A 25,655-nucleotide genomic window follows, 5' to 3' on the forward strand; every position below is an offset into this window, starting at 1 on the left:
AAGCTACTGTGAAGAAATAGTGCTACAATAATGCAAAATTAGTGATATGGCTCGGTGAGCATTCTGAAGCCTAAAGGTAGCCATACATCAGGCGACTAGGTGGCCAACCAACCATCCGATTATTATAATCGAATTGGATGAAAAATTGGTGGCACCAAGAGCATGCCTAATTGACGATGCGACTAATTTTGGGCCGACATGCTCGATCGGGTGCCTGGTGGTTATGGCTTGCGAAACTGCGACAAGCGGTGGAACCGCCTGCGATGACCCCACTAGTGTAAAATGTGCCCCACCCCTGCTGCCCTGTGCATGAACACTTTACACCTGTGTTAGTCCACAGCTTTGTTCATCCTCTTCCTCACATACAAGTGCCCCGCGTGGTTGCCAACGAATCAAAAGCCTGATTCACCAAAGATTTCAAGTTGAAATTGATCAGGAATCAGCTTGCAGTTTATGGTACCCAACAGATCTCTCTCTGATCAGTGTTGATCAGATTCGATCAGAGAGAGTTTTTACTCTTGGTCGATCTGCCCATACATTGCTTGATGTATGGGCACCTTAACATCTGCAATCCAAACCTACCCCTGAATCCCAATGTTATCAGGCTGTAGTGCAAATACAGTACATAGGACTAAGGGTTACTCCACCCACTCTATACATCCAAACCAACAAAAACACCACAACTCCAGGTTACGAACATAAGATTTATTGGGGACAGATCCTCTGAGCCCCGAACATCTCCAGCTCCCTCTATTGTTTGGGCAGAGCGTAAATCAGTCTGAGAGGTTTGGGGTGCAAGGGTCAGTGCAGAGTGAAGGATGCTGGGAGATGGGTGGGGCTTTTCACAGCTCAGAAATACAGAACACAAACTAAAACATACATGTAATAAATAAACATAGATGGAGGGCAGTCACATAAATGTGTGATTGCACCAGGGATCCGTCTTTGTCCCGCAGACACGTATTACTGTCCTTCAGCAGTGTAGCACAACCCCCGGAAGGTCAAGGATAATTCACTACATCACAGATCACTTTGTGTAGATAATATTGACTAAGACGAGCAGATGTGTGCTGGAACGCCAAGACCAGAAAGAAATATACGGTGAGCTTGGGCCTCTACATCTCAACCTTAAGAAGGTGTATTCAATAAATATATGCTACAGAGATCACAGCCGGCCTGGACCACTGTGTATGACCGCTCCGTCAAGTACTGAAAGGGGCATAAGCGTTATGACCACTAAACAAGATGCTGTGGAACGCTTGCCTCTTCTCCCGGCGGCCATGAGTACGATAGAAGGATATCGTAGGTATTAAAAGGAAGAAAAGATCTCTAGCAAGGCTATATTTACGTAACCGATTGCGGATACTGGAAATGAATATCCACATCAGCAGCCATCCAGTCCATTATGGCGGAGCAATTGATGTCTCTGTCGTACCTAACATCGCACAGTTTGAAAGTCTTTACCTGGGGGGTGTCCGTGTCTCCCCCCCATGACTCTCCACGCGCTCCCCATCCCAGGAGCGCAGCGCTAGGGGCAGAGGTTGGTAGAGGAGGGCACAGCATGGCAGGTGAGGGTTCAAGCCAGTGTCAGACCTCGCACAATACAACGGGGAAGTCCACATGGATGCATGGGTGGTCTAACTTGATTGTGCCCTGTGGAAAGGAGAGAAATTATACCAGTGATTATTGTCATGGATGCTCACAATTAAGGATGAGCTTCTGAATTCCACGGGATCACAAGATTTAGAAATATTAGGCCAATCAGAAGATTTGAAAGTGTACCGTGGTTGTCTACATAATAGCCTACATCTTCAAAATATAGCAGATCCTAACAAAATATAGCAGACTCCACAAAATCTTTTTTAAAAGACCTAACTAACATAAATGGCAAAAAAAAAACCTCCTTTGTGCAGAAACCGGAAATTCAGATTTCCGCTGAATTACACAGAAATCAGAAAGACACTTGTCAGATAGGGGAATTGGAAATCTTTTCCGACCATCCGTATTCGCAATTGTTACCTGTGGTCGCAGATTCTTGTGGATCCGTTTGAGTTTCACCCGCTTGCGGCCATTCTTTGTTACAATAGTCTCCTCATAGAATTCATGCGCCAAATCTCCATCCTCATCAAAGAACATGGAGCTGTGAGGGAGAAAGCCAGAGATAGTTACACAATCCTCAGTCACACACTTGCACAGGCAGTCCAGAGCCTAGGCTCACAACAAGTGGTATGTATACCCCAGGGAGGATTCATGCTAGGGGAGATTTTAACTTGTCAAGGCCAATACTTTATAGTCAGTTTTGATGAGATACAGTGGTTTGAAAAACTATTTGCCCCATCCTGATTTCTTATTCTTTTGCATGTTTTTCACACTTAAATGTTTCTGCTCATCAAAAACCAATAACTATTAGTCAAAGATAACATAATTGAACACAAAATGTAGTTTTCAATGATGGTTTTTATTATTTAGTGAGAAAAAAAAACTCCAAATCTACATGGCCCTGTGTGAAAAAGTTATTGCCCCCCTTGTTAAAAAATAACTTAACTGTGGTTTATCACAGTTTAGTCACCCCCAAGCCTGATTACTGCCACATCTGTTTCAATCAAGAAATCACTTAAATAAGAGCTATTTGACACAGAGAAGTAGACCAAAAGCACCTCAAAAGCTAGACATCATGCCAAGACCCAAAGAAATTCAGGAACAAATGAGAACAAAAGTAATTGAGATCTATCAGTCTGGTAAAGGTTATAAAGGCATTTCTAAAGCTTTGGGACTCCAGCGAACCACAGTGAGAGCCATCATCCACAAATGGCAAAAACATGGAACAGTGATGAACCTTCCCAGTAGTGGCCGGCCGACCAAAATTACCCCAAGAGCGCAGAGAAAACTCATAGGTCACAAAAGACCCCAGGACAACATCTAAAGAACTGCAGGCCTCACTTACCTCAATTAAGGTCAGTGTTCACAACTCCACCATAAGAAAGAGACTGGGCAAAAACGGCCTGCATGGCAGATATCCAAGGCGCAAACCACTTTTAAGCAAAAAGAACATTAAGGCTCGTCCCAATTTTGCTAAAAAAAAAAAAACCATCTCAATGATTGCCAAGACTTTGGGGAAAATACCTTGTGGACCGACGAGACAAAAGTTGAACTTTTTGGAAGGTGCATGTCCCGTTACATCTGGCGTTGAAGTAACACAGCATTTCAGCAAAAGAACATCATACCAACAGTAAAATATGGTGGTGGTAGTGTGATGGTCTGGGGTTGTTTTGCTGCTTCAGGACCTGGAAGGCTTGCTGTGATAGATGGAACCATGAATTCTACTGTCTACCAAAAAAATCCTAAAGGAGAATGTCCGGCCATCTGTTAGTCAACTCAAGCTGAAGGATCTTGGGTGCTGCAGCAGGACAATGACCCAAAATACACCAGCAAATCCACCTCTGAATGGCTGAAGAAAAACATAATGAAGACTTTGGAGTGGCCTAGTCAAAGTCCTGACCTGAATCCTATTGAGATGTTGTGGCATGACCTTAAAAAGGCAGTTCATGCTAGAAAACCCTCAAATAAAGCTGAATTACAACAATTCTGCAAAGATGAGTGGGCCAAAATTCCTCCAGAGTGCTGCAAAAGACTCGTTGCAAGTTATCGCTAACGCTTGATTGCAGTTATTGCTGCTAAGGGTGGCCCAACCCGTTATTAGGTTCAGGGGGCAATCTCTTTTTAACACAGGGCCATGTAGGTTTGGAGTTTTTTTTTCTCACTAAATAATAAAAAACATAATTTAAAACTGCATTTTTTGTTCAATTATGTTATCTTTGACTAATAGTTAATGGTTTTTGATGAGCAGAAACATTTAAAGAGAATCTGTACTCTAATATTCTTACACTAAAAAGCATACCATTCTATTCCTTATTTTCTCCTGTGCCCCTCTGTGCTGTTTCTGCCACTCTCTGCTGCAATCCTGGCTTGTAATTAACAGTTTAGGCAATGTTTACAAACAAACTAACCAGCTTCTAATAGGCTCAGCTAAGCATAGTGTATGAGTCATTCATAGTATGCAGGGGGCCTGCAGAGGGTGTGTATCGCTTCTACCAATCACAAGCAGCCCTGCACATTCCACACAATCAAGCTTTAGCCGGACAAACAGGACAGAGGAAAGATACATTGATTTATTACAGAGACAGTGTAATTAGGAAGAGCTGCAGTAAGCCCCAGCACATTAGAACAGGCATAGGAACTCATAGGATAGAAGAACTAAGGCTGAAAAAATTGTTACAGAGTCTCTTTAAGTGTGACAAACATGCAAAAGAATAAGAAATCAGGAAGGGGGCAAATAGTTTTTCACACCACTGTGTATATATATATATATATATATATATATATAGATAGATAGATAGATAGATAGATAGATAGATAGATAGATAGATAGATAGATAGATAGATAGATAGATAGATAGATAGATAGATAGATAGATAGATAGATAGATAGATAATCCTAGGAGAAAACTCAGGAGAAAAAGTGAATTGCATATGGGCCCCAGTGTTAAAAAAAATAGGCCTAGCTAATAGAGTACTATACCCCACTGTATGTGCATACCATGAACTTATTAAATGTTAAAATACAGTAATTGAAAGTATTATATTAACCTTGGGGGATCGGTGGGAACCCGTTCTTTAGGCACAAACAGCCTAAGAAGTTGGCCTTCACTACTGAATACTGCCGGCGATTTGTGCTGGTTGGTTGAATTCTGGATAACCGGGACGCTATGGTACATTGGTTGTTGGTGCTCATAATTCATTTGATTTTATAAACTAAAATGCCCGTTATAAACTAAAAGGGCCTTATGCAATTCACTTTTTCTCCTGAGTTTTCTCCTGGGTGATATTTTCAAAATTGTCAATAAAATGCCTTTTAAACCACCAGCAAGCAAGGAAATAGGCAAAATAATTTTGACAGTACTTTTTCCACCTGCTGTTTGATACTTTTTCAATTGCAAAATGCTGAAAAGTTAAAAGACAAAGTGAAAATGTATCTCCTAGGAGAAAAAGTTAATTGCATATGACCCCATGTTTCAAGCAACCGGAAATCACACTTATTTGGCATCAGCCTATCCCAGTCTGAGCTGGATAATCAAGACTGTACTGTATTTGCATTGAGATGATATTACTACAGTAGTGGGGTACTTGGCATGCACAGTCCTTTCAATGGTCTGTACACAAGCTCAACAAAAATTGACGCAAACAAACAAAAAAATCAATGTTGTGGAAACTACTTTACCAGCGACAAAGACAAACGAGTCTTTCCAACGACGCTGTCTGCACACCAATATAGCAAATGACCAACTGATTTAATCACAGTGCATGCAAGCGACATTACACAAGACATGTGCCCAATCTGTAGAACAACGCCTTGTAAACGACATTGTACACACATGGCCGACTGCACAATATCTGCCCAACTGTTGTCTGAGATAATCTGCCAGATGGATCAGTCGCTTGCTGTTGTGTTACATCTTTTCACACCTTTTTTTCCGAAAAGGCAAAATCTGTCATTTGTCGGATGTTTCAAACGACTTTTGTTGAGCTTGTGTACAGGACTTTAAACAGGATCCAATGGGTTGGTGCAGAGAAATGTTGATATAGAGGACAGATACACTAAGGCCTCTTTCACACCAAGACGTTGCGTTTTAGGGGACGTTAAGGTCGCATAACGTGCCCCTAACGCAACGCGTGGTGGTGTTGAAGTTGGATGTCAGCTGCTTGAGCCGCTCCAGGATAGTGATGGGAAGTCTGGATCTTTTTAAGGATTCGGATCATTCGAATCGGATCATTGAAAAGATCCGGATCTTTGAACCGAATCATTTGAATCATTTTAGTAAGGAAGCATTCGGGGGTGACAGGACTAGCAGGACAGGACTTTCCCTGTACTGTACATACTGTATGTTCCTGTTTCTTCCAGACAGACATCCACTGTTAACCGAATCTTTCATTGTGATGATCCGGATGATTTGACTCACAAAAAGATCCGGATCAAATGAACCGGACAACACTAGGAGTCCCACCACAAGTCACCACAGTGCAGTGAATATTAATTAGCCATGTGGCTAGTCACTGAGCATGTGCAAACAATCTAACACAGCTCTATAGGGGTATAACGTACAGCATGCTGCACTGTCATTTAACGTGCAGCGTTATACCCTAACGCAACGTGTGCACTGTGAACAGCACATTGATTTTACAGTGCTGTGAGTTAGGCTGCGTTAATGGCTGCTGTAACGTGGGACTTTAACGTCCCACTGTGAAACCAGCCTAATTTGTCAAATAGCCACAAAGAAAAACACAAGGAGGAGCTAGAAGACTACAACATTAAAATTCCATTCCAGCTAAAATCTAAGTACTCAGTGGGTTACAAGCTTTTCAGTTTAGCCAATTCACTTTTAAATGTGGGTTTATACTTCACTAGAAGATTACAAAGTCTCAGCGTGACAATGCCACTGAACTTGCACCACTGAAGCGAGTGGAATGGGGGCCCTATTTTATCAGGCGCCTCTGGCATTTAAATTGCAGCTAATTGCTGCTACTTGTGGCTATTAACATTGCTGCTTACGGGGGTCTGATATTTTTTAAGCGCAATTTTGTGAAGTATCATAATGCTGATCTTTAAGATCTTGCATCTGCCACAAAGGCAAAATGACAGGGACAACTGCCTTCAACATAGTATCCAATTTCCTCAAAATGAGATAATTACTTTACTTGTGCAAGGGTCACTTTTAAGCTGCCCATACACCTAACGATTTTGCCGCCGATATACAGCAGATTCGATCACTGTGATCAAATGTGCTGTGAAATTGTTGCGCAAACGCTGACAGAACGATCGATTTCCGCCCGAAATCAATCGTTCCCGTTGATTCGTCCGTGCAGAAGATTTCCCTCGATCGCCGGCGGGTCGGGAGTGCGTCGATAGCGGCGTTCGAATGCCCGATGACCGACGCTAGCGGCAATACATTACCTGCTCCGGCCGGCGCGACTCCCCCTCTGTCCCCGCAGCTTCTTCTCCGCCCTGGGTTCAGGACCGGCTGCTGCTTCATTGAACTTCCTGTCCCGGCAGGAAGTTTAAACAGTAGAGCGCCCTCTTAAACTTACCCGGCAGGACAGAGCGGGAGTCGCGCCAGCTGGAGCAGGTAATGTATGCAGGCGGGGGCAGCACCACCACCACAGATTGTGATCGGTTTCATGCTGAAATCGATTCACAATCTGTTTTCAGTAAAGGCAGCCATACGATCCCTCTCTGATCAGATTCAATCAGAGAGGAATCTGTTAGTCGAATCTGATGGCAAATCGACCAGTGTATGGCTACTTTTAGCTCTCTCGGATGCTGCAGGTATCAGTTGTATACTAAGTACGCACAATGCGACTTCTGGTCCGATCAATGGGAATCAGATGATTATTTCTGACCAGTCTGATCTGTTTCTGATCGATAAAGGGATTCATTTCATAAGTTATAATTGGAAAAATTGATCCCCCTATCAATTGGGAGCAGTTTGGACATATACACACACGATACAACTTCCCAGCAGATTACCTGTCGATCAGACCGGAAATTGCATTGTGTGTTCTCAGCACAGTGCTAGATCCACACGATGCAATTTTCTGACAGAGTTACTGTCAGATCGACTATTTCCAGCATGTCCACTCTGATTTCAGATCTTTCTGATCGTTTTCCATAGAAGTGAATGGGAAATCAATCAGAAATCAGATCAGACCTGTTGGAAATAGTCAATCTGACAGTAAATCTGTAAAATTGCATCATGCGCACCTAGCATTGGATTTTAAAAAGTGAACAGAGATGTGATGGAGTCAGCGATCCTCATCTCCACCACTGTCCATAACAGCAGCTGTGGAGCAATGAAGGACAGCTTGACACTGATAAAAGTGCTGATAAAGAACAGCTCATACTCTGCCAGAGGTAAACACTTATCCATCTCTGGAGTGAATGATTAACAAGCGGCAGCAGAAGGTGAACTGGGTGACAACCAACGGCTCAAGGATCGCTTTCCATAGCGTACAGATATATACGATAAGAGCATGAGACTCCGGCTGCTTACAGATCTGGGCCAGGAACACAAATGTATTTATCCTGGAGATAATTTAACTTACTTTTATTTTGTTAATCAGCCCAATTTACTATACCAGGTGTTACTCCCATATACTTATAATGGGGCTTGGCCAGGACTTGGACACTAAGTTTACTATACCCAAATGTTTATTATATCAGAGTTTACTATAACGAGATCATACTGCAAACTGCAGGTGTAAGCTCTGTGCATTATTGCTGGATGGCAGGGATAGGCTCATGAGTAGTTCACTACTGGAATTTGTGATTAAAATGAAGCTTAATTGCCTCGGCTTCCGGCTGGGAGAGAGGAGGTTACTTACGCTGTCTTCTATGCGTTCCAAACGGCCGCTGCAAGACTCACTACGTGCACTTCCTCCTTCAAGCTGGAAGGAGGAAGTGCACATTAGTGAGTCTTGCAACGCGTCCAATAGGATGCGTGCAAGACATTTGGAACGCATAGAAGACAGCGGACTTATGGGTAAGTAACCCTTTCTCTCCCAGCCGCACAGCTGAGGCAATAGAGCCTCATTTTAATCACGAATTCGACTAGTGAACTACTTATGAGCCCATCCCTGCTGGATGGCTTTAAAAAGACCAATGAATGCAAATTAATCTGACCTCAAGTGTTTTGAACAGGCCTTTGCATTTGGTATGCGTATGAGAACAAAAAGTTCCTGGCAGGCAGAGAAGACAGGTGCCCATAAGGTTGTAAACAACAGCTCAGGCAATTGCACATCATGTGAGATCCTGCAATATTCCAGAGTGCAACAACTCTACCCATTTATCACTCCACAGCTCCTGTCGCCATCTCCCGCAGAACATGTCTAGCATAATACACATCCTGTGTCAATAAAACCTCAGAACAGCTAAGAGCTTTGCTGCTTGCTGGTATTGGCTAAAACGTGACTTTGCTAAACCACCTAATGTGGCTGGGGGTGAGAACAGCTTTGCTAATGCACTGACGCCTGTGAATGGAAGGCACCCAGGGGACAAGTGGAGATTACCCGAATAGGTGGAAAGTGAACGCTACATATCGCAGTTTAAACCGCTCATTAGAAACCCCCCACCCCCACACACACAGTTATCTGAAGTGTTCATCTGCACCCATTTTGGCACAAACAACCACATTTGCAATGCATCTGATGAAATACTTTTACTGCACACTGGTGAACTTTGCACAGGCTGGATACACTGTATCGGGTGTAAAAAGGGAGGAGGGGGGCATGCAAAGTAAGAGCAACAGGGTAGAGGACACAGTGCTCTTGAGGAAGTGTAGCAGAGGTGGTACAATATGTCAGGTGCACAATGGGAAAGGCATATAATGTGTCAGGCTACAGATGGTATACATTGTTACATTAACAAGGCACAGGATGTACAATGCAACAATCGTAGACACCATACAGGGGGTATAATGTGTCAAGAGTGCATGGTGGACAGGATACAAATAAGAAGTGCAGCGGCATCAGAGCTAAAGATCAAAGCAGGCAGGTAACCAAATTTGGCTCAAGGGAATGGTAGTAAAAAAAGCGAATTTAGTTTTGAAAACTGGATTAGGCGCTGAACCCTTACTGTCCAAGTCTCCCCTCCCAATATATTCCTCCATGAGACTTTAATGCATTGCATGTGTAGTAAGTAACTAAGGACAATGTTGTATAAAAACTCCCTGCAGTTTCATATTTTCAATTGAAAGGGTTAGACTTTAAAGAGTACCGGAGACAAAGCTTAGGTACAGAATTAGATACTTACCTAAAAAGAGGGAAGCCTCGGGATCCTATTGAGGTTTCCCTCACTGCTGTGTTGTCTCCCCCCCCCCCCCCCCATTGCTGAGCACGGCCCCCCAGAAGATTAGGGCCTGAGCCCACTAACGCAGTTGTCCACAGTTGTGTCCACTTTTCAGCAACACATCAATGTTACAGATGCTGAAAAGCAGACAGAAGCGGATACAACTGCGCACAACTGCGTTAGTAGGCTCAGGCCCTTAGCAACAATGCATTGTCGCTTATCCTAAAGGGGCCGTGCAGTAGCCAACACAGCCCGCCTGCACATGTGTAATAAGCCGGAGCCACAGGCTCCATGCTACTACGTATGTGGGCTTGCGCAGCTACTGTGCGGACCCGCTTCTGGAAGAAGAGCTGCACGGCCCTGATGTGAAGGGGGGCCACGCTCTACAACGGGGGGCTTTACAGCAGCTAAGGAAGCCTTGATAGGATCTGAGGCTTCCCTTTTATGGTATCTGGTTTTGAACCCAAGCTTTGGTTTGGGAACGCCCTGTACACACCGGGGTATCTCTAGAATGTTGTTTGGGTCTTTTTTTTGTGGCAGGTAATGAGAGAGTAAGGAGAGAATATGCGGAATGGAGAGTGTACAGTGGCAGGAGAATTTGTAGGAGAGATGGGGAGTGTGCAGTGGCAGGAGAATTTGAGGGAGAGATGGGGAGTGTGCAGTGGCAGAAGAATTTGTGGGAGAGATGGGGAGTGTGCAGTGGCAGGATCCTGTGTGGGGCAACATGGCAGATGGAGGTTCTGTGGATGCATAGTGTACAGTGGTGGGAGGGTGGTCCTGGGAGGGGCCACATAGCAGATGGAGGTTCTGTGGGGGGTGGATCGGAGTGTACAGTGGAAGGAGATAATCTGTGGGATGGGGAGTATACAGAGATGTGAGGGGGGTCCTGTGAGATGCTATATGGCTGATGGGGGTATGTGGGGGGTGGATGGGAGTGTACAGTGAAAGAAGAGAATATGTGGGATTGGGAGTGTACAGAAGTGGGATCCTGTGAGAGCCTATATGGCAGATGGAGGTTCTCTGGGGGTGAATGGGAGTGTACAGTGGAAGGAGAGACTGTTTGAGATGGGAAGTGTAAAGTGATAGGAGGGGGGTCCTGGGAGGGGTTACAGGGCAGATGGAGGTTCTGTGGGGGGGCCTGGGAGGGGTTACAGGGCAGATGGAGGTTCTGTGGGGGGGGGGGGTATGGGGACTGTACAGTGGCAGAAGAGTCTGTAGGATGGGTAGTGTCCTGTCATGGGATGGAGGGGGGAAGCTTTGAGGTGCTACATAGCAGATGATGGTTCTGTGGATGGGAAGTGCACAGAGATGATGATGATGATGATGGGGAGGCTTGGGATTAGGGCTGTGAGGGACTACATGGCAGATGGTGGTTCTGTGGTGGGTGGATGGGAAGTGCACAGTTATTGTGGTTGGGGGCTTGGAGGGGCTACATGGCAGGTGAAGGTTATGTGTGGGGAGGGAATGGGGAGTGCACAGCGGCAGGGGACATCTAGTAGAGGATACAGGGAGCACACTCTGGAAGTGCAGTCTGTACAGTTAACAAGTGGAGACATTAGAAGAAGATACAGCAGGGAAAGTGGGCTATACAGCGGGGTTGTTTCCATGACAACCATTTAGCTCCTCCTAACCGGTCCCCCTCTATACCCTAAAGTGTGCAAGACACGGGTCACCCCACACTCACCCGCGCCGGGTGAAGATAAAAGGCGTGGCTTGGCGGATTCGGGCTACACTCTGCTCGCTGTGTCCGGGGCTATCGGGGCCCTGGGCGGAAGAGAAGGGCCACAGTCCCCGGGCTCTGGAACCGCTGCCGCCCATGTCGGGTCACTCCAGGGTCTCCGCCCCCTCCCGGGCTCTCCCCGGTCTTCTGTCACCCTCTCCGCTCACTCTGCGTCACATCCGCAGCTGGACTGCCACCCCACATGACCCACACCCACCACCAATCCATGCAAGGCTAAGGGGCAGGGCAAAAATCCAGAGCGAGGCGCGGGACGCAGACACGTGACGTCTAGCAGTACCACTACCAACCAGTCATGGGCCCGCCTCTGTGAGCTGTGTTGACGTCACGCGGTCCTGCTGAGAAGTTAGAACCCCACGCATGCTCGTGTCGCGCCATAGCTGTGTGAGAGAGAGGCTGTGCTGAAGTCACGTGACTCTGTTGCCTTGTACTACTAGGCTGTAAGGTGGTAGTGAAGGTAATATGTAATACTGTTAGCAAATGTAAGGCCTCTTTTCTACAGACTGTGGAATTGTGTGCTCAGCAAGCAGTTGCCAGGCTACAGTGAGCAGTTATCAGGCAGCAGCAAGCAGTTGTAAGCGTTTGAGAGGCATTTCAACTATCAGTGGAAAAGAGGTCTTATGCTGGGCATACACGGGTAGTTCATGGGTAGTTTTTTTGGTCGAATCGCCGCGCGGATTGATTCCCCGCATGATACCCGCGGGCGGACAATGGCAAAAAATGAAAGGAAGATAAGGAGCGCCCGCGGGAATCGAGCCGGGCGGCCGCGGACTCGCGCCGGCATCGAGCCGCTTGCTCGATACACAGTACAAAAATGTACCGTGTATTCCCTGCATACGGCCTCCTTTCCACGGACCGCTGATAGGCAGTGAAATGCCTCTTGAACTCTCAATTGCTACCTGATAACTGCTCACTGTAGCCTAGTAACTGCTCATTGCTGCATGATAGCTGCTTACTTCTGCCTGGTAACTGCTCATTGCTGCATGATAGCTGCTTACTTCTGCCTGGTAACTGCCTGCTGAGCACACAGCTCAACAGTTTGTGGAAAGGAGGCCTAACGGCAGCAACAGGCTTTGCCATCAGCTGAAGCAAGAGCACATATAATAGAATTGATTGGTTGAGTGTACTTTGCAAGTCAGTAGGAGAAACTTTAACCAAGGATTGAACTGCATTCCAATCAGTAGCCCCTTTTCCGCAAGAAATCATTACCTTCTCTTGATTAGGTCAACAGGGGGGTATGTATGGCTGATATTGTGGAGATACCCCTTCCACAGTGTGATGTCAGCACTGGGGTGATGGGCTTGACAGTTTGCTGTATATGAACCTCGTTGCATTGTGGGAAATAATGGCTGGTTTGAATTGCCACAGAAGCAGCCAATATCTCCCTCTGCATAGAACTCTCATTAATGAACACGCCCTAAGGCCCCGTTTCCACTGTAGCTGTTTCTGCTCCGAATCTGCAGAGTTTCCCTGCACACAAATCGCACAGGGAAAATCTGCCATAGGAAACTATGGTGCCGCCTGCCGAATCGCTTGTGCTAGCGATTCGGCCGAAACTGCCCACAGTTTTTGTGCGGGAGGCTACAAATCCCATAGCTGTGCATGGCACGGCTTCTGGGATTCGCCTGCGATCCCGCACACCCGGAAGTGCCGCCGTGTGTCTCACTGACACGTGCTGCACAAGTGGAAACGGGCCCTTACAGATCTCCTGGCAGGACTAAAGATGTCACCACCAGTGATACATTCCAGAATGTAAATATGGGAGAGGAAAGACTTTACAATGCGCAAACACTGACAAACTAATCTATGAATGAATATTAAAAAATAAGCAATTTTATTCTTTTTTTTTTGTTGCTAGAGTTCCTCTTTAAAGGATTACTATCGCGAAAAAGTAAGCAGTCTGACAGAACCAATAGGTTTTGGACTTGTCCATATCCTCATTGGCGATTCTCAGGGGTTTCTTTGTTTTCAAAAGCATTTCCTTTTAGTCTAACTGCCAAAACAGTTAGATGCCAGCCAACCTCCCTACTCGCTTGCACACTATTTTGGCAGTTACATTTAGGTTCCTTTGCACTCTTTTCAGATCAGTTATAACTGAAAGAACAACTGATTTTCAAAGTAATGCCCATGTTTTCCTATGGCTCAGTTCCAACTATTCGCGTTTTAAAGGGACACTTAAGTCAAACAAAAATTTTTTTTTACTCACCTAGGGCTTCCAATAGCCCTCTGCAGCTGTCCGGTACCCTCGCCGTCTCCCTCCGATCCTCCTGGCCTCGCCGGCAGCCACTTCCTGTTTCGGTGACAGGAGCTGACAGGCTGGGGACGCGAGTGATTCTTCGTGTTCCCAGACACATTAGCACCCTCTATGCTGCTATATGGTATATGATATATGCTATAGCAGCATAGATGGCGCTATTGTGGCCAGGAACGCGAAGAATCACTCGCGTCCCCAGCCTGTCAGCTCCTGTCACCGAAACAGGAAGTGGCTGCCGGCGGGGCCAGGGGGATCGGAGGGAGACGGCAAGGACACCAGACAGCTGCAGGGGGCTATTGGAAGCCCTAGGTGAGTAAAACTCATTTTTTTTTTTGTTTGACTTAAGGGTCCCTTTAACTAAGATCTTTTTCACAATGCCCTGCTATAGAAAGTCAAATGCATTTGTTTTTCAACGTATAGTGCAAAAGAGGCCTTAGCAACTGCTGTTCAGAGAATGCTTTTAAAAAATAATACAATTACTGGTAATACTGAGAGCCCCACTTGAGGATATGGACTAGTGCAAAACCTGTCAGTCTTTTAACTGTTATAAACTGTTCTAATCACCTTGCTTCGACACCATCGTCTCACAGACTGTGAGATCACTTGACTCTCCACACCGCAAACAGGATATAGACTTTCTCAGGCTTCTTCAATGTTTACGTTATTTATTCAGGAAACAGGAATACAGATAGATACATTCATCTCCTGGCAAAGCAGACTTCCATGTTGCGTTACAGCTGCTTGAGTATCTTCCTACTGAAGATACCCAGGTCTTCTTGTGTCTACTCTATGTTACATCTAGACTACCTATGTACAGCATACATTATATCAGATTACAGAAAGGAATAACATGCTTAGAGGTCCAAGTCGGCCTTGCGAGCTAGTGCAGAAGGAAGAAGCAGAATGCCCTCTCCATTGCTCGCACCCGGTTTAATACCGACTAGGAAAGAGTTAAATATGACATCATCTTCGCCATCCCCTATATCCGTCTATTGGTGGACCCACTTGTGGTGTCATCATACACACCTACTTGATTAATAATCAATGAGGCATTTGACCTACATGCAGGCCTGTGGATATTTACATAACATGGCCAATGTTTTCTGTTCCTGTGGTTGAGGTCAGAGTAGTCCGATGGCCTTCTCTTAGGAACATGTTCTCAGTATCTGCGTGTATCCTCTGCTACACGCAGACCCTGAGATGCCTCTGCCTGCATCACAAAACCTCTATTTATTTTAAAGGCATACACTGCAGACAAGCCTTTTACATAAAACTCAGGCCAAGTAACTGAGGCCTACTTAAATTATAACAATCCCCCCTAAAACGGCTTGACCCGCAGATCCCAGCGTCTGAACCTCCCAGTACCTGGTTTCTTTTCTTTTATGTTTCACTTCTCGATGTTCGTGCCCACACAACTTCTCTGCTCTCGGCGATTACCCCTGGAAGAGAGAGAGCAAGACCTCTTGGTCTTCCTGTAACCAGGCTCTCTGGGGAGGCCCTACTTCTAAGTCCCTCTATACCACATGCTCAGCATTTGCGTCACTTCCGTATCACTCACAAACTTGCATGACCACAGAAAAGTGAAACTCGTTTGGTTGTTACTCAAGGGAGCAGTGCCAGGTGCCTTCTAAAAGAACGCCTTTATACAATCAGCTCCATCACAGGTACTACTAAACCTATACCCGTAACCCTGTATATCCCTTAATTTGAAAATATCGGTTCAGGAGATTGTTTATGAGGCACCAATCTCTGGACCCGGTTAATTTGTTTTACGTAATTTTAACACGCAACCTCACCTGGATAATGATGCCTAAAGTTGTCATCCCCATCCAGACGACCAGTGGGTGTAGAAAGAACTTTGGAACCGCAGAGGCCCAGTCCGAGTGTCCCTGGAACATCACCGGAACCTTTGTCCACCAGGTCAGACTGGAACTCACCTGCTCATTTTTGTATTCTACCTCGTGAAGATCACCTGTATCATGGTGAAATCTTACCTCTAACTTAGTGTACTGTTTGTTTAACCTTTGTAACAAAATGTGGTCGTCTTGGATCAAAACCTGTTCCCCTTTGTCCCATGTCATGTTCTCTTTCAGGACGGGAACTACCCGTGAAACTTTGCACTTTAGAGTTCTCTTAACAATTTGAGAAACAACGTCATCCAACCTGGATGACTGGATCCATATGGGATCTCCGCTCCCACAATATGTTCCCCTTGGAAACTCCCCCTTATCGGAACAATTATGAGAATATACCTTGAATGTATCATTAGAACTTATGTTAAAAAACCAAACCTTTCCTTCCGCCACCGGAACTATCGGTTGGGCTTCAGGGTGGATCTTTTGAATGGTAGCCTCGCATTCTGCGTTATTGAGCCTGCAGGCTTCTTCACTAAATTTGACTTGCCCCGGCCAACGCAGGTACTTCTGCAAGAATTGCCCGCATGAGGACAACTCTACTTGCTTCACCTCCCCGTCTAGCACCAAAAAAGGTTGACCTCTCAGGTCCTGGTGTAAGACCCGGGTTGAGGTGGGAACTAAGAAAGTGGCGGTGCCTAAAGGAATGTTGCACCGTTTCCATTTGTTCACCCAAACATCTCGAAGCTGCCATGCAAAAGATCCTTCTCCAGAAAAATTAATATACCTCCCCTTGTCCAATCTCTCGCTGACAAAATATGTCCCCAGCTGTCCTGATTGGACCTCTTCCCCCCTTATGTCCTGAGGCACACTATGTACCTGAGGTCGGGAAGATTGTACTCTCTGCAATCGTTCGATTAAAGAGTACCTCTTCACTTACCCAACTATCATGAGGATAAGCTGTTGCATATGGACTGTGTAATATCGTCCCCTGTTGTGACCCGTGTGGTGTGAATGGGGTTCCCTGTGTGGGCTTTCCCTCCCCCGGGACCGCTCTCCCCACCCTCTTTGTCACCTGGAAATGTGGCTTGATCTCGATTTTTACTTCTTGTTTCGAGAACCACCCACCCTCGGCTTTCCAGCCTTTACGTGTGTAAAGTTGTTTCAGAGGCACTCTCTGTTGGTAGCTCCAGAGTGTGATGTTGTCCCCCGCGTCTCTCCGGCAGGAGAATTGACGCCTCCTACTCGTTCCTCTCCAATCTGGAACCATCTCACTCTGCATAACCAAGACAAGGTACCCCTGAATCACACACTCCACCTTTTGCACGTACCCATTCTACTGCAATGTACCTTTTAACAAACCTTTGGATCGGTGCGTCGATTCTGGGAGTGTGGTATTAAATAGCAGATTTACACTGCCATTCAATCCCCACTGCCCGCACACCTGACCCTTCAGACCTTTCACCCCCATTGTGCCATGAAATTTGTTTTCTCCTGGCACAAGTGCTCTTTCCCTCCATCCCTGCTTGGTCCATCTGTGCCAATCAGAGGGAGGTGTGAAAGGATCAGTACCTTTGTCACCCAACATTAACATGCTTGGGCCTTGCATTCTCATTAACCCCTTATTATACATGAGAATGTCCTCTCTTCGTTCTCCTAGGACGGAATGGCAACCTAGGATCACCATCAGCATGGTACTCTTCATTATAAAAGCACCACCTTGGGAAAGAAAAACATTAGCACTTTGCATTATGCTTTGCTCAGACAGTTTTGTTAGTCTCTTTCCGATCTCCGAAATCTCGTGTTTTAGTCTCTTTCCGATTTCAGGAATCTCGTGTTTTAGTCTCTTTCCGATTTCAGGAATCTCGTGTTCCTCCAAGCTTAGATTGGCATCTGGAACCTTTCGCTTATCCGACTGATATCTCCATCCTTGCTGCCAGCACTGCAGCTGTCTCCATTCCATATTGCCAAACACCTGAAATCGAAATACAAACAAATCAATTCTTATTAATGATTTGGGATTCGCCCTGCGGCTTGTACTCTTTACCCTTTAAAATGATCAATATATACCGTAATTGATCTCGTTGTTTTATGGTTCTCATGACCTCTGTTTACTCTTATTGGTAGATTGGAGTTAAACTTCACCCCCCTACCTCAGTACTATCCTCAGTACTTACCTGTTTAAAATATGCTCCCGCGGACTTCACCTTTGGAAGCTCGCTTCACCTTTGGAAGCTCTCACCCCATTGCAGCTCACTCCACATCCCCCCTCATCTGTCCATGCGCGGCCGTCGCATGCACAGATTACGGATGCCACACCTGATGCTGCTTTGCAGGTGAGCCTGCAATGCTCTTACTCATTATCGCATTTACTTATCTAGAACTTCCTCGCGATACCAGCTCTGCTAGAAGTTCTGTGTGTTGTACCCTCTGATCAATGTTTGCCGTGCCACTACCTAGACTACCAAAAAAAACGGCTGCCTCCCTGTAGGAAGGAGCACTTTGCACTTAAACTACACAGGGTGCAGGGCTAAGCATACCAGCGTCGCATGCCTGTATGCAGATCCCTGAATACGCACATGGTAGGTAGTCACATGGCAAACAGCGTACTGATACACTGTCACTCTGTACATGGCAATTCTATCATCTGTATAATTGCCCCAAGAACTGCGGTCAGTTTTTGTTCTTTGTGTTACAATTGATAGGAGCTGGAAAAAACATATTTGACCAATCAGTGGACGAAAAAAAACGCACAAAAAAAAACAACCCCAGCCCAGCATAGACCACTCAGTCAAGCTCTGGCCCTGTCCACGACAAAAACCGGAAAAAAACGTTACCGCTCTGCAGAAGCGGCGACGGAAACCCGAATTGGTCAACTCCCTTTTTTCCAACTCCGGCACCCCCCTGATGCCCTGTCCCCCCCTATACTCTATTGGGAACTCATGCTGCACCATCGATTAAGGTGCCCCACTTACAGGAATAATCCCGTAAGCAACTCAGTACAGACACTTCCCTGACCTGCACTGCTACGTGTGTCCCTGCACCTAGCTGGGACACTTTTTCCTATCCGTGCTCCTGCTAATCATACAGTAATAGCTTGTTGCACGTATCCTGGCATTCCTTTCCACGGACTCAGGGAAAACCTTTGGGGAAATACTTTGAGACCCGAGACACACAGTAGCATGTCTCTGTATTTCTACCCCCCTCCCTTTCAGCTGCTCTGCCCGGAGCCGCGAGCACAGCCTGACGTGACGTGGATCCCCCAGCCCCTCCTCCCCCCCTGCCATGACGTGTGGGGGCCATGACTTTCGGGGGCGGGCTCTCTCCACTGCCGCCATTTTGAGTCCTGGACTGCCAGCTAAGATGGCTGCTCCCATAGCAGCCTCTCGTTCCTATATCTTAGGAGATAAAACAAAATACAAACAGAACAAACATTTTATGCATAATCACAAATCATCTATCCACAAAAAATCATACATTCCTGGATGTCCGTAAAAACCGAAGGAGAAATCCTAGGGACGTGGAAAACTCCCTCTCTCCACAAATCACCTGCAGCTTATCTCAGCCATAACTCAGAACTACTACAGCACGCCGCATAACTCTAAACCACATTAACGGCTAGTACTGCTGAGACGAACAACAGACGAGCTGGCTGAACAACATAACAGATGCGGATATGTACAAGCATGTTAGCAACTCTGACTCGAAACGCACGGAGGAAAGACAAACAAAAACCTCACCCATTATCTCAGCTGTCACTATGCGAACTTACACAGCTACCCAGAGACAAGGGCTGTCCACCCAGCTCCCCGAAAAAAAAGAAAAAAGAAAAAAAAACAGCTCACCGAGAAAAAACTTACTTCCAAGTTTTACAACTGTTCTCTCCTTTCCTCTCCTGTCTACTCGGCTACCTCTCTCCCCTGTCCACCACTAACACTGTTGGTTTCCCTCTGCCGTGGGGGACCCCCCCCCCCCCCCTTTATCTATCATCCTGCCCAGTCTCTGGACAGGGAGAGAAAAACAAAACCCAGAGAGAGAGAAAACAAAACATCTGCCACACAGGAACATCGAATCCTAAGAAACAATCAAAGCGCATAAACTCTGAAAACACATTCTGTATTTACAATATGCGAAACCCGCAGCCTCCACGCTGCAATTAACACAAAACACAGAACACATTATCCTCCTCTCATACAATAAAGATAATGCAACATAACAACGTAAAACATACTTGCCTGAGCAGAGGACTTCGTAAGCCTGCGAATTCGACCAGCTTATGGCAACTTTTTCACGACACTGAGTGGATCTCTGGAACTCCTGAGCGTCATCTCTGTGTACCCACACTGGCTCAGCGGATCGATATCCAGCGGCAGCTGCCAGCCGGCCTCGGAGCGTTCCAGTCACCTGCGATCCGGTTTAGGCTATGACTGATGTGCACTTACAGTCAAAGTTTAACATCTACGAGTGTCGCCGCTGGTTCCCTCGAATTGCAGCCCGTGTGTGCTCGGCTCCCACACACTCACCCCAGCTTATCAGTATCAGCTTGATAAGCTTTACAGTCCGTGTCCGTCTATTCCGCTTGTTTTGCTGTGGAATATCCTGAAACCACTTTCTTCGGCCCCGGCCCCGTCTGCCTGTATTGCAAACTTCCATTTTTTTTTTCAATATAGTGGTCTTTTAACCACTTAACGACAAGCTGACTTATAAAACCGTCCTGTTAGAGCCTCTTAATTGCTCCACGACGTTTTTAGAAGTCAGACAGTGCTGCTGCCGCTGTGCACGAGCATTCCTGTGCATGTGAAAATAGTGGAAAAAAAAACCCACCAAAGAAAAACATAGACCTTTATTTCCAAATACTATATTGTCACCATATTTTGAACTAGGGACATAATTACAATCTTGTGATAACCAGAACAAATAGGCAGTTAAAATGTGTGGTTTTTATGAACAAATAGCAGTGTTTATATTAAAACTATAGGGGATGAAATTGGAGAAATAGTGTATTTTTTAATTTTTTTCCTTGTTTTTCCCTTTAAAATGCATAGAAAATAAAGTACTTGCTGAAAACAAATAGCAAGCCCAATTGGTGGTGAAACAAACAAGATATAGACCATTTCATTGTGATTAGTAGCAGGGCTGTGGAGTCAGTACAAAAATCCACCGACTCCGACTCCTCAGTTTAGGATTCCACCGACTCCTCGACTCCGACTCCTCTAATTTGCATATTACAATCTTGTTGATTGAAAGTATGTAACATGAAATTCGTCTCTTAACTGCCAACGCTTAGGAATTTTAAAAGACAACTGAAGTGAGAAGGATATGGAGACTGCCATATTTATTCCCTTTAGTCATAGACTAAAAACTAGCCCTTGGTAAGAGTACTTGTAAAAGGTGCAGGTCGGAACAAAGAACATCTATCAGGCCCTAGGCAATGTAACTGTGGGTACATGTAAGAGTGATGTGCAGGTACTCTGCAGGGGAATAAGGAGATTCTTCCTCTATTACACATTCTTCATGCACAATCTGAACCAGGTTTATGGGTGATGGACAGCACCTCTGTGTTCAATGTGCACAACATTCTCAGTGGATTCCCTGCAGCTCTGTGGAGAGTGCATATGTAGAGCATAGTACTATGTAACAAAGTAAATCTGAGACAGATGAAATTCAAGTTTTATACATACCTGGGGCTTCCTCCAGCCCCCTTCGGGCTAATCAGTCCCTCGCTGTCCTCCTCCGCCACCTGGATCTTCTGCTATGAGTCCAGGTACTTGAGCCAGTCTGGCGTAGTGCGCATGCACACACTCCGCCGCCGGGAGCGTACTACACCTGCGCAGCACTATTGTGCAGGTGCAGAACGTTCCTGGCTGTGGAAGCGGCATGCGGCCGGACTACGCTGACTGGCTGAATTACCGGGACTCATAGCAGAAGATCCAGGTGGTGGTGGACAGCGAGGGACTGATTAGCCTGAAGGGGGCTGGAAGAAGCCCCAGGTATGTATAAAACTTTTCTTTTCATCCTTCTCAGGTACCATTCGTTGTCACCAAACCAAATTTTAACAACATATCAAATTATTTGATTTCATGAGCAAAGAGAGTGCATACATTTGCATAAACCAGCATCAATGCAGAATTATTTCCATCTCATTGACCATCTCTATTAGTGACACGGCTACGCATCAGACTTTATACTAACACCATAGATGTTATTTAGTATATATTAGAGATTCCTGTGTACACATCATATATACTGTCCCAATCAGATGTGTATCTCTGACTTTAAAAATACGGGGACTGCTTTATTGAAGCAGCACAAGTAACTAATTTTGATTGGTTTATTTCATTTTTGTGGACTAAGCACAGCTATTACTGTATGTATAAATTATTTATGATGTCTATTATCTGAGAAATAGAACATTTTATCATATTTTCTATTTTAATTACAGTTTAAATTCATTAGGAGTCGGTGCATTTTTTTCCCGACTCCAGGCACCCAAAATTGCCCCGACTCCGACTCCACAGCCCTGATTAGTAGTGATTAAGCTATTGGCAAATGAAAGGGATGAGCACTGAAAGGTGAAAATTGCTCTTGTCCGTTCGGGCAAAAACCCCTTTGGGGCAAAGTGGTTAAATAATGTAAAATAAGACCATAATAGTGTGTTGTACATGTATTATTGATTCTGGTTTTGGTCTATAATACAAGCTGATTTCCTGCCACAGTTTACATTGTAAAATTTTACAAGCAGCAGTGTGATACTAGCACTGTGTCTTAGATGTCTTCAGCACTTAAACACACATATGATAGTAGGAACAGTGGGCAAAGATGCATCGTTGAAGGAGAGTTTGGCAGTGACAGGAGCCCATGGTCAGTTGTGCAGAATTGATCTATCATCGTTAAAAAGACTCAGAGACGAATGAAAGTACAGCTCTGATACTTACCTGGGGCTTCCTCCCGCCCAATGAACATGTCTAAGTCCCACGCCCTTCTCCCGCGGTCTGCTGTTCAGCTGCGGTGAGCCCCGGTAATAGGCTCAGTGACGTCAGTCCGGGTCTACTGCGCATGCGCGGGGAGGTCTGCGCATGCACAGTAGACCATGACTGGCATCAACTGAGCCTGGTAATGGAGCTCACCGCGGCTGAACGGCAGACCGCGGGAGGACAGGGTAGGACTTAGACGTGTTTATGGGGCGGGAGGAAACCCCAGGTAAGTATCAGAGCTGTACTTTCATTCGTCTCCGAGTCTCTTTAAGTATAGAGATTGAAAACCTTGTACACATGCTAGATGATCTGAGATTCCAGTGTGTGTGCAGCGGCCCCCAACATCTCCCCCAGCGATCAGCCCGGTGCAGTGTTCTCCCCAGAATTTTTTCCAGATGGGTAACATGAAAAAGTATCTGGATGGGGTGCGACAGGAGGAATGCAGGGCTGTCGCTTCTCTGCTCACATTATAGGAGGATGATGAGGAGGTGAGCCAATGACAGCCGGGTGCTCACCAGAATTGGCCTGGCTAAAAGAGTCTGAGGAGAACACTGTGGTGGATAACTTTGGCCAATTGCCGAGCCACAGCATTGCTTACCCCACTCACCCCGCCTGCTGCATGACATCAATCCCGCACCACTCCTTGGGGCCCCCTCCCCGTGCATGCTTTGCATAGTATTGCATAAAATTCGGTTTGTGCTGCTCATCCCTTGGCTTATGTTATTTTCCCCTGTGAGCGTGCATAACCACACCCATCTCTAGCACAGTTAAGCATATAAATGAGCGGTGCTCATAGTTCAGTTAGTAGCTAGTAGAAGGTGAGGTGTTTTTAATTTCATTTCTACCATTTAGCTGACCCCTGGGCTTTTGGCATGGTTCCCACTAGAACGCTGATAAAAACTAGCATTTTTGCCTGGTTAGAGTAGGACTCACCAGATCGGGGACACTTTGGCGCAGTTGGTGAGCTTAAACGCGTTAAAGTGTAACCAAGAGCCCCTGTCACATTTTTCCTGTTGTGTGCTGCAGTACCATCTGTATTTATATATTTCTTATGGAGAGAAAAAATAAAAAAGTCTGCGCTTAGGAAAAAAAAAACAGAGTTATAATGATTTAAGTGGAGCGCACTGATAAATGACAGTCTGTAACTAGCCTGAAAATCAATTATGCAAAAAGTTCAGAAGCGCTCACGGCTCAAAGACCTCACAAAGTTCAGTTTATCAGAGAGTCACCATCCAGAGGTTTAAAACATCCGATTGGACCTCCCAGGGCTGTAACCGATTCCTTGATAGCTTGGCCAACACGTCATATAGATGTAAAGAGAAAAGGGCACATAGCGTAATCCAACACTTACAACTTGCCCATCACCAATCAAAGTGACCTCAAGGTCCACCTCATGCAGGATCACACTCCCCCCAATCCTCCCACACTCACCCAGTCAGCCTCCTATTAATCCGGAGGTCTGGATATAAGGCATAAACAGGGGATGTGGCAAGGCTCACTTCCAATCACGTAGCAATCTAAGACTTAGAAAGCACCAGATAGTATAAAACCTTTTAATATCCTTAAAAGCATAAAAATATTGCACTCACAAGTGTAGAAGATCATCAAGCATTTTGTACATATGTAGTTCACGGTCCCGGGTAGCCGCTCACACACACGCTGCCTCAGACCCTCTCCACCAGCTACTTCCTCATAGTGCCGATCACGTGACGTAACTCCGCCCTATGCATTTCGTCAGGGAACTGACTCATCAGGGGCATACGTCACAAAGGGCACATCGGCTTCTATAAACCCCATGCACCGCCCACAGTCCCAACCCCGCCTCATATTCAAAACAGGTCCTCCGCAAACGTCTGTGTGAACGCTCACCCATAGACCACACAATACGGAAAATCCTATCCGTGCAAAGACGGAAAACAGATAGACAATGAGGAGAACCCTATACAACCTATGACATCCAATGCGGAAAGCAGTATCTATACAATACGGAAATAAAATATCTATAAAACATCAGAAAATATCATAAGTCCCATGATCATATACTATAAACATATATGCAAAAAAACTGTTATACTTAGATTTAAAAAATAAACAGCAGTTACAGTATATAGACAAATCCTTTAACGGAAGAATACTGAAATGAGTGCCAAAGTGCGGCACCCCCATTACGCCAAATAAATCGCAACCAATCACCAAATGACCAGATAGTCAGAAGAAACCAGCTTACCGGTGCGTATTAAGGGGATATTAACGTATACCAGGTAGTGCCGACGCTCATAGACAAGGGTCAGGGAGGAAAAAGGATCTATCCACATACCAGCTAGCTGTTATTTATAAAACAATTTATGTCCAAATCAACATTTAGTCCCACAGGATTCGCCGTATCTAAATTAAAGATCCATTTGGTTTCTTTCTTTGAGAGTTCTCTTACTCTATTGCATCCCCTCCAGTTTGGTACTAATTTTTCTACTGCGCAAAAATGCATTGCGCTTGGGTCACACTGGTGCTTCAATTTAAAATGAGATGAGAGACTATGTTGCTCAAACCCCCTCCTGATATTATTAATATGTTCACCTATCCTTTCTTTTAGTGGTCTAGTGGTGCGGCCAACATATTGTAGGCCGCAATCACACCAGATCACATATACTACAAAAGCTGTGGCGCAACACATAAACTGTCTAATCTTATATGTGCTACCATTGGATCCTGACACTATTTCACTAACTCTATGCCCAATTGCCTCACGACAGCATTTACATCCCCTGCAGGGAAAGAAGCCCAGAGTTTGCCAACCCAGCGCCCGCTTCTGTTCTGGAGGGGCCACGCAGCTTGGTGCTATCTGGTTCTTTAAATTAGGGGCCCTTCGATACACAAAGCTCGGTTTTGGAGGTAATACATTTTGTAGAACATGGTCACTCTGCAAGACATTCCAATGTCG

The 25,655-nt window shown here is 45.5% G+C and overlaps 1 protein-coding gene and 1 long non-coding RNA gene across 2 annotated transcripts in view; one reads left to right on the top strand and one right to left on the bottom strand.

The window, feature by feature from the left end:
- Positions 1 to 690: 690 nt before the first annotated feature.
- Positions 691 to 11,860, bottom strand: TUSC2 (tumor suppressor 2, mitochondrial calcium regulator). The gene is made up of 3 exons (XM_068252980.1): positions 11,583 to 11,860; positions 2,020 to 2,140; positions 691 to 1,653 (listed from the first exon to the last, which is right to left on the bottom strand). The coding sequence occupies exons 1-3, from the start codon at positions 11,714 to 11,716 to the stop codon at positions 1,588 to 1,590; spliced, it is 321 nt and encodes a 106-aa protein (XP_068109081.1). The 5' UTR covers positions 11,717 to 11,860; the 3' UTR covers positions 691 to 1,587.
- A 98-nt stretch (positions 11,861 to 11,958) lies between these two features.
- Positions 11,959 to 25,655, top strand: part of LOC137532467 (uncharacterized) — a 131,381-nt gene continuing 117,684 nt past the window's right edge. Inside the window, exon 1 of the long non-coding RNA XR_011023938.1 lies at positions 11,959 to 12,093. This is a non-coding gene — a long non-coding RNA (uncharacterized lncRNA). The remainder of the gene's footprint in view (positions 12,094 to 25,655) is intronic.

This window comes from Hyperolius riggenbachi, chromosome 9, assembly GCF_040937935.1.
Source record: "Hyperolius riggenbachi isolate aHypRig1 chromosome 9, aHypRig1.pri, whole genome shotgun sequence".
Taxonomy (NCBI): domain Eukaryota; kingdom Metazoa; phylum Chordata; class Amphibia; order Anura; family Hyperoliidae; genus Hyperolius; species Hyperolius riggenbachi.

Bases quoted from the DNA above. Each gene is read 5' to 3' on its own strand.
- TUSC2 (XM_068252980.1), bottom strand. From the start codon at position 11,716: ATGGGCGGCAGCGGTTCCAGAGCCCGGGGACTGTGGCCCTTCTCTTCC. The intron at 2,141-11,582 runs GTGAGTGTGGGG...TCTCCCTCACAG, and splicing joins TTTATCTTCACCCGGCGCGG to CTCCATGTTCTTTGATGAGG. The intron at 1,654-2,019 runs GTAACAATTGCG...TCCTTTCCACAG, and splicing joins ACAAGAATCTGCGACCACAG to GGCACAATCAAGTTAGACCA.